Source organism: Vicia villosa, linkage group LG3, assembly GCF_029867415.1.
Source record: "Vicia villosa cultivar HV-30 ecotype Madison, WI linkage group LG3, Vvil1.0, whole genome shotgun sequence".
In the NCBI taxonomy this organism is placed as follows: Eukaryota; Viridiplantae; Streptophyta; class Magnoliopsida; order Fabales; family Fabaceae; genus Vicia; species Vicia villosa.
The window spans coordinates 108025217-108040342 of NC_081182.1; the positions used below are offsets into that span (position 1 = coordinate 108025217).

At 34.0% G+C, this 15126-nt stretch overlaps 1 protein-coding gene across 2 annotated transcripts; it reads right to left on the bottom strand.

The window, feature by feature from the left end:
* Positions 1-8200: 8200 nt before the first annotated feature.
* LOC131662275 (TMV resistance protein N-like) lies at positions 8201-14742 on the bottom strand. Of its 2 annotated transcripts, none has more exons than XM_058932019.1 (6): positions 14007-14742; positions 12932-13468; positions 11355-12471; positions 10943-11242; positions 8753-10260; positions 8201-8635 (listed from the first exon to the last, which is right to left on the bottom strand). In XM_058932019.1, the coding sequence occupies exons 2-6, from the start codon at positions 13450-13452 to the stop codon at positions 8530-8532; spliced, it is 3552 nt and encodes a 1183-aa protein (XP_058788002.1). In that variant the 5' UTR covers positions 13453-13468; positions 14007-14742; the 3' UTR covers positions 8201-8529. The 2 variants fall into 2 exon arrangements, with proteins under 2 accessions (XP_058788002.1, XP_058788001.1); XM_058932018.1 differs by having other exon boundaries at positions 12932-13478.
* Between the last annotated feature and the right edge of the window lie 384 nt (positions 14743-15126).

Genomic DNA, 15126 nt, shown 5'->3' on the forward strand with positions numbered 1-15126 from the left:
CCCCATTTAAACTTGTAATCCTTATTAAGCTCCTCCTTCTTAAACTTCTCAAACCTAGGCTCTTTTTCATCCCCTGATGCATCAGGATCAGAACTTAGTAAATCTTCACTTAGATATTCATCATCCTCACCTTTATTTTCACTCTCACCTTTACTCTTACTAGGATAAGTCAACAAACCAGCTACAATAGGGCCCTCACTAACTGGTAAAGTAACATCAACAGCTCCAAAGCCATCATCAAGAGCTGTGGCCCTCTCATCCTCACTATCATTCATCCCTTCTACAATCTCTTCATCACTTACCTCTAACTCTACACTTTCATTCACACACCTAGGTTTACTACTGTGTATATCTGCATCGTGTTCAACAAACAATTTCCCATCAACTCTCATTGTACAAGCAAACGCAGCTAAATCATGAGCATCAGAATCACTCTTAATCTGGAAATAATTAGGATCTATTTCAGGAATTTTGGTCCATAACCTATACGATCCAGCTACATACCCCCACCCACTTACCACCTTTTGAATGTGACTCTGAGTCCAGCTTTCAATGTGTACACCGGTGAGAAGCGTCGTAACCCCGCCTCTGTAAATCATCTCACCGTCGTGAGGCTTCATGAATTCTCCTCCATGGTGAAACAAACAGTCAAACCTTACATTCAACTGCATACAAAACATCGTTTAAGACAGCATAATACACGAAGTACCGGTGAAGAACAACAACTGAACACTTACCTCAGCCGATTCCACCGTTGCGCCGCCGTCTTCAGCCATCGTTCCCGTCTTCAACCCAAATCTCGTTTCTAATTTTGCAAAAAAAACCCTAATCTGGAAAAGTATGATTTGGGGGGGTAAACATATGAACTTCCTTTCAAACATAACAACTAAGCCATGTCAGCGCCAGCGTGTCCAGGCTTTCGTTGCCCAGTCAGCTGGTGTGGTAACAAGGAGTAGTAAATCCATGATTTGGGTTTTTTAAGGGGCTTTTGCTAAAAAAAATCATTCAGGGGGGCAAACCGAATCTCGCTATATTGGCAGGGAGTGAAGTATATTTAACCCTAGTTTTTATTTTTCTACCACTGATGCATAGAATTATACCGAATCGAAATATCTAAAATAAGAAAACAATTGTCACAGAAATGCAGGATCTAGTGCATCTATTGCCATTCTAATTAGTGATCTTATGCTTGTAGCAAATGATGGAGATTCTATGGCCGTTATATACAAGGGTTGTAATATGCAGAATTAGGAAACTGTGGGAAGCTACAGACACTTGATCTCAGAAGGAACAAGTTTATTGGTATGTTTCCTAATTCAGTTACAAATCTTATGAATTTGGGGCTGCTATTTTAAAAAAAATAATATGGCGGATGTTGACATGAATATTTTTTGGATAGAACATACTACTTAAGATTGGTATTTATAGTAAAACTTAGTTTGTAATTTCCTGCAACACAACTGTTATATTTCTCTAAAGAATGTTGTTGATGTGTAGATGTGACATGCAATTTATGATGAATATCCCCTGTTTTGGTGCATGCAAAGTTTATCTATGCTCTAGTGTTAACTAAATATTTCTTTCTAAATCTATGTAATAATTCTTATTTCTCTACAATGATGCATATAATTATACCGATTCGAAATATCTAAAACTAGAAAACAATCATCATAGAGACGCATCTTCTCCTGCATCTATTAGAGAAAGAGATATTTGGTGTCATGAATGATCTTTGTACAGTTTCATCAAACCATCTCCATGTAGTATTTAAGAATAGTTAGAAAACTGATTGTAGCTGCAGAGGATTGATCTTAGAAGGAAAAACAATTATATGAGAAAGAGAGAGATATTTAGTCATGGATGATCTTTATTCAGGTTTATGGGTCATGTGACTTTAAATCTTACTAGGGTTTTTCTGTGCATTTGGAGGTTGTTTCTTCCGCTGGGATTGTTTTGTTGCAGAGGGAGATTTCAGATTTTGTTAATGTTCAAGTGGCAAAGGGATAGAGCAGTGGAGCTGAGACAATGTGTGGAATTGGTGGAGTTGTCATTGGAACACAACAAGCTTGTTCGGCCTCTTCTTGACTTCAGGCTTGAGTTAGATGGTTTTTGTGAATTTGTTTGGACTTCATGTAAAATATATGATTTTGTTAGTTGTTCTTTGCTTCAAATATCTAATTAATTTTGTTAGTTGTTGTCAACTAGTGAATACATTTATGGGTTGTATGTTGATATACTTTTGTTGATTAATACATAATTCTCCCTTATTTTTGTGTGTAAGATTTTATAGTATTTAAAATAAGAAATGTGATAACTAAAATTGGGTGTAATTTAGCATATGAAATAGGGTGTAATCTAGCATATGAAATAAGGTGTAAATGAAATTAAATATAATATAATTTGTTCATTCATAAAAGGGTGTAAATTATATTTAAAAAGGGTGTAACTAAGAACGTATTTACACCCGATTTTTATTAAAATAGGGTGTAATTAAGAACGTATCTATACCTGATTTTTATTAAAATATGGTGTAATTAAGAACGTAATTACACCCGATTTTTATTAAAATAGGGTGTAATTAAGAACGTAATTACACCCGATTTTTATTAAAACAGAGTGTAATTAAGAACGTAATTACACCCGATTTTTATTAAAACAGGGTGTAATTAAGAATGTATTTACACCCGATTTTTATTAAAACATGGTGTAATTAAGAACGTATTTACACCCGATATTTATTAAAACAGTGTGTAATTAAAAATGTAATTACACCCGAACGTAGAGCGTATTTACACCTGATATTTTTAAAATGGGGTGTAATTAAGAACGTATTTACACCCAATTTTAATTAAAATAGGGTGTGATTAAGAAAGTATTTACACCCGTTTTAAACGGGTGTAAATTCGTTAGACATTTCTCACCCGATGGATATACACCCGATTTTTTTATAAATAATGGTTGTAAATTTAATAAAAAATGGGTGTAAGTTAACATTTTTGTACTAGTGACTTGATGAGGCTTAAGATATCTTCAAGTTAGTCACCATCATCAAGAATTGGAAAAATATCACCATCGAACTCAACAAACATATGCGGTGTCGTCATCAAAACACTAAGAATGTCACTAAGATTATAATCATATGCTTCATGCCTGCAAGCACATAGATCCATATTTTCCCCCCTTTTGATGATGAAAATAAACCTTTCATGGATATAGTAAAAGAGACACACATAGATAAAGTTTGGAGTAGTTAAAATCCCCCTCGCGTAAGTAAAAAGTATACTTTACTCCCCCTAAGAGTATACTTCTCCCCCTTTAACATAATAAAAAAGGAAAGAAAACAAACATAGTACATAGATCACATATAATAATTTTTGAGAAAAAGAGGAAGTAGAAGGAGAAGAAACAATTTAGCATATTAATCCATGCATGATTGATTTAAGATTCTTAATTCAGTGCTTATGAAAAAAGAAGGTTTCTTTCGGAAGCGGTTTAGTAAAAATATCTCTGAGTTTATGAGATGAGGTCACAAACTAAAGTATTCACTACCCTTTTTCAACATGATCCCTAGTAAAGTGGCGTCTAACTTCACTTTTATTAGCCCGAGAGTGAAGTATCATGTTTTTGGAGAGGTTTATGACATTATTGTTGTCACATCTTATTGAGATAGCTCCAAGATTAACATTATAATCACTGGCTTAATAGTTCTGTCATAAACCATATCATGTAAAAGGAACATTTGACTAGTAAGAGCCATATTATTAGCTTGGAAAGATAAGGAAATATTCTTTTGTCATGCATTATTGCATTTATTTTAGAAGTTTTACTTATCCTTGCTTCGTGTTGTTATATCTTTATCTTTGAAAGAATAGTTTTGAATATTGCAGTTTCTAGTTCAATAGAGAGCAGTTACGTTGAGATGTTTTCTTTTTTGAGAAACACACCTTTGTGAGACACACTACATACTCATCTAAAACCTTAAAGTGGCAGGTTTGTGGGCTATCTCACTTATAAATGATTAAGTCTCCATTTTTATAATTAATGAGGGACTTCCCCACACTTTGTTTCTCAAAGTTACCAACTCACACTTGTTATTCTCAAAATATTTTGCATAGAATTATATTATTACATTTGATTTAGTTATATGTTAAACTATGAGTTATTACATCTGATGAATATTAACATTTATGAACTTATTGTTGAAAAAGAATTACAAGTGCGAGTAGTGTGAGGAAGTCCCACATTGGTTAGGAATATGAATGCATTTATAAGTGGGAGAATCCACACACCTATCACCTTAAGGTTTTGGGTGAATATGTGGTGTGTCTCTCACAAAGGTGTGTTTCTCAAAAGGAATGCCCCAAAGTAAAAATGCTCCTAATTTGACCCCCCCGAGTGTTGCACCAACAAATGGTATCACGAGCTTTGGTTTCGAGTGAAAGAACCAACTTACTTATATCGATATTCACTATTGGGTAGTAGGTGGCCCATTGAGAAAAAAAAGGTATCCACGACGGTACAAGTGTGAAATTCTGGTGTAACAGACCCAGATGTCTTGAAAGATGTCGAGACATTTGATCTGTCAAGAACATTAGCAAGGTATATACACAGATTTATGCTAAAATGAAAGATAAATGACACCAGTAATTCTTGACCCAGTTCGGTGACAAACACACATACTCTGGGGGGCATACCAAGCCAGGAATGAAGTCCACTATCAGCAATATTAATTCAGAGCTAAACAGTCCTAGTTTACAATCCTTCACTTAACCCCTACCCAATGACCCTTCTACCTAGATCCTCTCTAGATATGGAATATCATCATCCCACTTCCTAACACCACAATGATGTTGTACAGTTCTCCAGCCCCAGGAGCTGTAGCAACGACTCAATACCCAACATTCTGATTACACATACAAACAGTTTAGAAGACACACTTCCATGACAATCCCTAGCCAAAAATCTCGACTATGAATAAACAACTTGGAGTTACTTCAAAGCTTCCTCCAAGAACAAAACATACTCCTCTTACCTACAGGTTTCGAGGATTACGGTGACCTTCCCACAACCCGGGAGGTTATCTTAACCTAGCCCTAATGATTAAATCTTTTCTATTCTTGGGTGACTTACTTTTCTAGGTTACTAAGTTTTCTAATTATAACCTATACCCAACTGGATTTGCGCCTTCAATCACAACATATTTGCTGTTACAATATCGCAGTAACTTCTACTACAAACAAGGTACTCAATCTTTTAGTTTCCGAGAATATCTCCATATTTAGAAACTATGTAATCTTCAAATATTTTGATTTGATTCTTCTGATTGATTCCTCAAATCTTCTTATTGATTCTTCAGACCTGTTATATAATAAAGGGTTAATCAACTTTTTCGTCCCTTTAAATATTTTAAATTTCGTTTTTAGTCCCTCCAAAATTTTCCTTCAAGAAATTGTCCCTTCAAAATTTTTCTTTCGAACTATTGGTCCCTAACATCAAATTTCGTAGCTAATCGGTGGCTAAAGTCGTAGCTAATCTCTAGCAAATTTGACGTTAGGGACCAATAGTTTAGACAAAAAAATTTGAAGGGACAATTTCTTAAAGGAAAATTTTGGAGGGACTAAAAACAAAATCTGCAATATTTAGAGGGACCAAAAAATTCATTAACCCTATAATAAATCACGCCTTTATTTGATTTGCATAATATTCATGGAATATTCTGCACTCTTCTGTAGTAGTAGTTAAATCGTAACTGATTTAACTAAAACTCTTCACTTCAGCTCAGGCACGATGTCGTGACATCCCATGTGACATGTTATTCCAGATGTTGAATTACTTTAACATAACATGTTCTATCATTTCAGTGGAGCCTCTTTGTTGTACCTGTTGTTCTTATACATTACATAACTGATACTATTATTTGTTTTACAAAAAATTAAGCCAACCCTAAAAACAGAGAACTAACAATAGCTGATGTGCCAGAAAAGTGCGGGCAAAACGGGCTTTCCCCGCGGGCCGGGCCTGTTTTGCCACCCCTAATATAAACCATGTGCCGGAAATTCGAAAATTAAGATAGCTGATGGCTCTCTTTCAGTCGTGGCAGGAAAAGGTTCTATTGTTTTATCTCCCTTACTAACCATCCAAGATGTGTTACATGTCCCAAATTTGTCTTGTAACTTATTATCTGTCAGTAAGCTAACCAAAAATAAAAATTGTCAAGCTCATTTCTTTGAGACTCATTGTGTATTTCAGGATTTGATCTCGGGGAGGGTGATTGGCATTGTTGAGGAAAGTGGTGGACTCTACTACTTGGAAGATGAACCAAAAACCATACATCAATTTGGACCAATAAGTTTTTCTTCTGTTAAATCTTTTTTTTTGTTTCAAATAATAAGGATGACATTATGTTGTGGCATTTAAGGTTAGGTCACCCTAGTTTTAAGTATTTAAGTTCATTGTTTCCTAAACGTTTTGTTAAACAAGACATTTCTTCACTTCAATGTGAGGTTTATGAGTTTGCTAAACAACATCGAAGTTCTTTTCCAATTCAATCTTATAAACCTTCAAAACCTTTTTCAATGATTCATTGTGATGTTTGGGGGCCTAATCGAAAAAGTACTTTATCCAACAAAAAATGGTTTATCACTTTCACATATGATCATACTAGACTTTGTTGGATATACTTGTTGAAAGAAAAGTCTGAGGTAGGTCAAATAATTCAAAACTTTTGTAAATTGGTGCAGACACAGTTTAATACCCAAATACAAGTGTTTAGAACTGACAATGGTACTGAATTTTTTTTTTGTTTGTTTTTAATAGAGCAACTTTTTGTTACTACTTTTTTTTTCTCCTCAAATTTTTTATTACTAATTTAAAAATTTATTTTTTAAACAAATATCATATTGTATGTTTCAAGTGTTCAAATTAAAGATTTAATTATTAAATTAAAAATAAATAATTAAAATATTGATATTTTAAAGTCTTAACAATTGATTCTTATTAAAAAAAATTGATAACAAAAATTTATTGTTTTATTAATTTAATATGCAAGGCCACGGGCTGTTTTCATCTTATGGCTTGTTTGCAATGGGAGGTTGGCTACCAAGGCGAGATTGAAGAAATATGGCATGATTAATGATGATAGCTGTGTGTTCTGTTTGGAAAAGGAAACTTTGAGTCACTTGTTTTTCTGTTGTCCCAGTTTGAAGAGTATTTGGGTGAAGGTCCTTAGATGGATCCAAGTTAACCATACTCCTTTGTCTTGGGATGGAGAATTGGATTGGATCTCTAGAAATTGCAAGGGGAAGAGTTGGCGAGCTAGTCTTATTAAGTGTGCCATCACGGAGTCTATTTACTCAATTTGGAGATTACGGAATGATAGAGTTTTTAGTCATACTACTGCTAGTGGTGACATTGATAAGGATATCATAGATAGAATAGTGTATAGAATATGGAATGTCAGGAAACGTAGGAGTTACATTGCAGGCCTTATGACATAGGTGGTGCATTTTTATAGTTTTCTCTTGTGTATAGGCTTTGAGCTTGGCTGGATCGTGAGCGATCGCCGTGTACGTATTGTTTTTTGAATTAATCAAGATTTATTGATTAAAAAAAAAATTTAGATTAAATATACTTTTGTTCTTCTAATTTAATAATAATATTTTAAATTAATAACAATTGACTTTTACATAAGAAAAGGATTAAAATTATGATTTTAATAATAAGCCATTATTACGACTTTTAAAGACTGTTATTTTAAATGTTAATCTTTAATTTAATAGTTTAATTTAAATGTAAATTTAAATATAAATTTAAGTTAATTTAATAATCTTATTTACAATTATATTTATTTTTCAAGTAAAATTTACAATCCATTCAAATTAATTTGAGTATAGTTAATTATAATTAATTATCTTTTTTTAATAGAATTTTTCAATCTATTTCCGTTAAACAATCTAATAGCCACCATTATGGCTGCAAGGACACCTTTAGAAGTAGGCGTGTCGCGGTGTCTGATACGCGTCGGTGTCCGCAACTGCGATCGGGAGGAGGATGGAACCACTTGATGCCAGAACTCGCCCCGAACCGGACTAAACCGGTTGTATAATGCGTAAAAAGACCCACAAACTTCAACCAAATCATTTTATTAAAACAACGGTGAATACCTGAGAGATGAACAAATACCGTATGCACTGTACTTATACGGTGTGGGATGAACAATGCCGTAAAATGAGCATCACAAATGTGTTGCGCAGTTAGGGTTTAAGCAGAAGCAAGGCCGCTAAATCGGGAGCTTTGAAGCCATATAAAAACTTAATAATATATTTCAAGTATAAAAAAATGTACAAACACTAAATTCTAATATAATGGACTAACTAATGTAGTAGTAATGGTCTAAATATAAATTACTACATAGTAAAGTAAAACTCAATCATTTAGAACAACCGGTATTGCTGAATGAATGTGACATGTGTTCTGCTTATTTTAGTTGAGAAAAGGAAGAAAGAAATCCCAAATCATTTCTAGTTTGTATTATCTTGTTGACCTCATCAAGTGCCGCAAATCATTTCTAATTTGTATTATTTTGTTGACCTCGGCAACAGACCTGTCCGACCTGTCCACTGTACGGGCCTTTTTTCTAGAATCACGAGAATTTTAAAACAATTATTCATTTGAAGGATTTAAACTCTTTCTATATAAGAACAACAAACTAATATGGAACGTATAATTAGAGAGTGAGTCATAAGTTTCATACCTATTGAAGAAGGTTGTTCCTTCTTTGCGAGAACAAGAAGGTTGTTCTTGATCATCTTCATTTTTATTTTTAGAGCTTCTGACTTCAATCTCATTTTGTAAATTAAAATCAGAGTCATCTTTGATAGGAGGTCTACTAACATAACGTGGCCTTTTTCCTCTTCTAACATATACATGTTTAATAGCCTTTTCATTGTTAGAGCTTCTGACTTTAATCTCATTTTTCATATTGCAATCAGAGTCATCGGAGTCTTGAACAGTGGATTTTAATTTTAAATCAACAATGTTGTTAGTAACACTACTACCACCATCCACCTCCAACTTATGTTTTAAGGAATATACAGGTAAGACGCCGCACCCTTTTATTCCCTCCGTTGACCACCACATTTGGTCCTTCTGACCTAGAAATACGAATCGAAATGATAGGTTGCAAAATGCATAACTTCCACTTTCTTGTCTGTTGTAATACTGCCAACATATCAATACATGATCTGAAATTAATGTCCCGAGATGATTGAGAAAAATATGACGCCTGTCGACTTCTTTGTCGTGTTCAAAGATGATACAATGAAGGGAACCAAGAGAATGAAGGAGAGCATGAAATCCCTCGGATAGAATGACACAAAATATGAAACCACGCAGGTCAGATTTTGGAATGGGAGGAATAGTTATTGAAGCCTCGGTTGTCTGAAAATCAAACTGGCACGGTACTTGTGCTCCTGGCAAAAAAGATAAATGATTATCACCTTCATCTACATGGAGAGGGTCGCCAGAGAATGTTTGTACCATGTTCTCAAGCAATGACTGTTGGGAGGAGTTTGTGTCCAGATAAGTGCAATTAATGGCTTTCAAATATAGCAGGGATGGCGGAAGCTCTGCTAGAGACACAAGTTTCCTGCAATTATTTAATTCAAGCCAGTTCAGCCTTGAATGCTTTTTGATGTTCTCAGGGAGACCTTCTAAGTTGCAACACTCATTCATTTTTAGTCGATTTAAAGACCATATGCCATCAAGGATGAACAGAAGATTTAATGCATTGATTTCTGTGCACCCAGAAAGGTCTAGATCTCTAACAGACCCGAGTCCATGATCATTTGATAACTTACTCCCAACAATGTTAAGCTTGTTACATTCAGTTAGGTCAAGAATTGTAAGCTTGGTATTACGCCAAATCGATGAAGACAATTCATGTATAGCGGTGCCATTTAAGGATAAATGTCTCATTGCCTCGGATGTCACCGAAAATTCTGTGAGAGATGAACAACCCTTGAGTAAGAGATTATAGAGGGATTTTGAATGAAAGTTGGTTTTAAGGCTTTCAATCTTTATGCAACTTCTTAAATCTAGATGTTCAAGTCGGGGGAGACATAAGATGGATGGATGGAGCTGACACAGGCTTTCACAACTATAGAGATATAGTCTTTCAAGATTTGTAGCCCTCGATAAATCTGGGATCTCAATCAGATCGTAGGAGAATTCAAGCATCATTATCTTTAAATTCACAAGATTCTGTGACAAGAAAGAAACATGGAATTGCAGAAAAACCATTAAATCCATAATCAAGCATGAGTATTGATTAAAACAGAAATTAAACCGAATTAAGCATAAATAGAGGTGTGTCTTGTTGAAATTTTGTGTTTGACATTTGTACGACGAGCATCGGAAACTCACATAATTTTCCTAATAACTCACATAATTGTCCTAATTATTTTTTGTTTCGATACTCCTTGGATCATTTAACATTGTAAAACAAGTGCCAGACAATTTAGACGAGTGTCCGAAATTGTTTTATTAACTTTTTTACAAGGATTAAAGATGTGGAGAAACAACGTTGATCATCATGAGTAGAAGACATTAAACTTGATTACAATATTTTTTATAGTAGATGGATAAATAAATTGTTCAATTTAGATATCCATTTACATATTAATATTTTACATAATTGTCACAAAGAAATTAAGATATATGTAGTGGTGTCGGTATCTTATGTTTTCTACATTATCAGTGTCGACATGTCTGTGTCGTGTCAGGTGTCCCTGTCGGAGTCCGTACTCCATATTCATAGCAATTTTGTGAATGAATATCAAAGCTTCATGAAAACACATGTATGTCTTTATGAAAAAAGGTAAGTATATATGACAACTTTTGCTAATTATTAATCTAATTTTTGTATATGGAAACACTTTTTTACCTGAACTCCATCCCATAGTCTTTTAAGCTTGCTACGTGTCAGGTTGAGCTCTAGAAGCATTTCAGCACAAAAGGTTGTTGGCAAAGACTCAAGGCAGTAAGCATCCCATCGAAAGTACCTTAATTTATCAGAAAGCCACTCGAGACCATCGGGAAAGTACACATTGCATGCTCTACCATTAGATCCATTATAGATTTCAAGATATCTTAAGTTTGTCATCCTTTTAAAGGAGTCAGACTTTAAGTAAAGATCCCCAACTTCTGTTCTATCAAATGTTATAGCTTCCACAGCTTCTGTTCCCTAACAAACAAAAATTAGATTAATAATTGGGAAAAGTTGTCATATATACTTACCTTGTTTCATAAAGACATACATGTGATTTCATATAGAAGTAATTGCATTGTCAACTGACCTTGTTTTTTTTCAATACATCACATATTTCTTCGGCTTTCCACAATCGACTTCGTTTTCCAGGATCTTTAGATTCTTGATTAACAATATCCCGTCCCATTTTTTGTAACAAATCATGCATTTCTAAACCATCAACTTCCGAATTGCTAAGCCTTAGCCAAATTAGTTTTATTTGTATGAGAGATTTATTTAGAAGGACTTCTATCCCACTTATTGCAAACAACTCACAAGCTTCCAATAATTCTATTACAAAATATTTACTCTCTTCTCTCAAAAAGCATGCGATGTCTAGAAATATGGCTTTTTGACAGCGATCTAAGTCATCAAAACTCAATTTTAACACATCGCAAATCTTCTTATTGGGAATCTTTTCCAGCTTTTTCAATTCATTTACCCATGCTTCATTACTTCTTGAACGGAGATTTGCACCTATAACTTTTAAAGCCAGAGGATTGCCTTTGCAATAGTCGATTACCCTTTCTGATAGATCTTCATATCCAATTTCAGGATGTTTTTGTCCGAAGACTGTCAAACTGAATAGCTGAAGAGAATCGTGTTTGTTTAATACCTGAACCTCATATATTTCACATTTACTAAACAGACTAAATATGTGCTTATCTCTAGTTGTAACAACTACCCTGCTACCTGGTCCCAACCCATCAATTTCTAGGATAAGATCTTCTATTTTCTCTAAGGTTTCCACGCCATCCAACACAATGAAAACTTTTTTACGGGCAATCCTTCTCATGGAAAAACGGGATTCTATGTAGGATGCATCAGGATGAAGATTTTCTTCCTCTAACAATGTAGAAAAAAATTTAGAGTGTACGCCATCAAGTCCATACTTGTTTGACTCATCCATTACATTGAGGAAGCAACAACCTTCGAATTGGGAATGCAGTTTGGCATATAAAGCCTTAGCAAGGGTTGTCTTTCCTATGCCACCCATGCCCCATATTCCAAGAACTATAACTTCATTAGACCCAATTTTCAGCATTGATTCAATTTGTTCATAATTCTTCTCAATTCCAACAAGCCCCTTAATTTCATGTTGGTACTTAAGATTCAGTTTCAGCAAAGCATCTTTGACAATGTCCTTAATGAAGTCTGATTCAGTCCTAGCATATGAAAGAGTGGAAGAAGGTTTTACAATTGTAACAAATCCAATAGAAGAAAAATATATAACACCTATGGTCAACATAGTGGCAATGGTTCAGTAGAGCAAAATGGAAACAAAAACTCGATTTAAGGGGATAGCATCCATCTTTTTATATATTCCATACTATCATTATGCCATGTCATACAACTATTTTTAAATTTATCAGTGATATAAGCTTAATGAAAAAGACGATGGAGAACTTAATGAAGAAGTCTATGGATGTTTGCTTGAGTTGAACAAACTTGACTGAGGATTTATAGGATAGCATCCATTTTCTTATATATTCCATACTATATACAAAACTAAAAATTAGAAAACAAAGCATGCACATGATATGAGGTAGTTTATGGAGTTTACATATGATTTTTGAAAAATAAAAATCATGAAATGTAAAAAGCTAGATAGTTCCTTTTGTTTACCTGTAATTTTGAAAGTCCCAACCAACTAAACTAGCTGCCTCAGTGAGAGCAGCTTTCCATATCTTCAACCTGTCATAATTGTGCTTCAATTCTCGCTTATGTTTTTCAAAGGCTTGCTTGTAAATCCCAGTCTGGTTCCTCACGTGTGACGGATCTATGTTGTAAAAAACAGGTATCACAATCTGCTTCTTATATCTCTTGCATTCTAGAATCTTTTTGAGCTCATTCAAGCACCACTTTGAGGAGGCATAGTTTTCTGAGAAGATGACAATAGATAGATGTGACTCCTCAATGGCTTTGATGAGTGTTGGAGAAATCTCATCTCCTTTTTTAAGCTCATTGTTGTCAATAAAGGTTTCAACTTTCTTTCGACTTAAAGCATCATAAAGATGGGTTGTGATGTTTCTGCGAGTATCCTCACCTCGAAAGCTAAGAAAAACATCATATTTTTTCAAAGACGCCGCAGAAGAAGAAAGTATAGACAAAGAATCAAAAGCGTTGCTCCGTTTCTGCCCAGCCATTATGAATTCCAAGTGCCTGCACTAGACTACACCCAGTGTTCAAATATGTTTGTGAACCTTGGAAGTTAATAAATGAATAGACAACTAAAATTTAAAAGCCTAATGGTATGAACTAGATAAAATTCTAGAGCTCAAGTCAATCATAATGGGTAAACATTGAAGCACTGACACTGACATGGTTGAAGTTGAATATTCTTACACAATTGACATTAAGAAATTTTCTACTTTCTAACATCTTGTGTTAAATTAAGAGTGATATCCCATTTTGTGTATGTTTGGTTTAATTTTTACATTACTCACTTTTATCTAGAACCAATTTTACATAATCAATTCATTCAAAATCAATAATTTTTACCACATAACCAAACACACACTTAAAATTGAGAAATTGACAAAAAGAGTGAAAGATTAGTCACTCTCCACATAACAATTTGTGTTTTAGGTAAACAAATAGGAGAACTGACTGAAATATATGCAGTCAGAATTAGCAAGAATTTATAGATTTTGAAGTTACCATGAAAACTAGGTTAATTTGGGGGGAAATTGCAGCATACCAGAATCAGAATTCAGAGGAGCTTATTGCAACCGACGAATTCTTAAGAACTTCTTCTTCTTCAATAGACCTCCTGGATGTGGTAAAACCCTTTTGGCCAAAGCTATTGCGTTTTCGTTAAGCTTATATGGCTATTACGTTTTTAGCTTTTGTGCTTTAGCTTATGTGCTACAAACAAGCTTACAGATGTTTTCCACTTGCTTTAGCTTTTGTAGCTTTTATGTTTCTTCAAAAAATTATTTTTCTGCTTTTGTGCTTTAGCTTATGTACTTCAAACAAGCTTACAATTGTTCTGTCCTTGCTTTAGCTTTTGTAGCTTTTATGTTTCTTCAAAAAATTTGTCGATTGACAATAATGGTTAGTAATAGGTCTGGTGTTTGTCATGGCTACTTTTCTTTTTTTGAATGCAGACAAGTTAGTAATGCAAGCTGTTTGAAGTTACCCATGTTGGATTTTGGTCCATTGAAGTCGTAGAACAAGGCTCAACTTGTAAAAAGTTCCTCCTAGGTGATACTAGCAAATTTTATGCAATAAGTTTCTTAGCTAAAAGTAAGGGAGTACCAATGGCGACACTTTTTGAGAAGGTTCCTGACGGAAGTACTCTCCGAATCTATTTGCTTCCGGAGTTTCAGTTTGTCAAAGTCTTCGTTGTTTGAACAACACTTTGCAATGTCTTCACAACAGCATGATCTTTCAACTTTAAAGTTGGCTTATGGGTTACATCATAAGAAAGAAGAATATATTTATTTGGCTTATGGCTTATGGAACAACACTTATGAGTTTCAGTTTTAGGTTATTTGTAAGTGTGGTGGAATTTGCTTTCAATAAAAAAAATTAGCTTCTTCCTGTAAAAATTAGTTTCTATTTGATGACACACTAACATGTAAAATAATTATTTACCTTTAAAAGTTAATTATGAGAATTCAAGATAGTATTTTTTTTATAAGGAATGAAGAAATAAAATAATAAAGTGAAAATAAAAGCAAGGGCAGAGGCATACTTATATATAAAGATTTATAGTCTATAATACTTCAATTTGAATTTTATGATTTTAAAAAACCAAAACTTTCTCTAAAGAATAATTATATCACTACAAAAAAGTCTCCTGCCACGGCCACGAA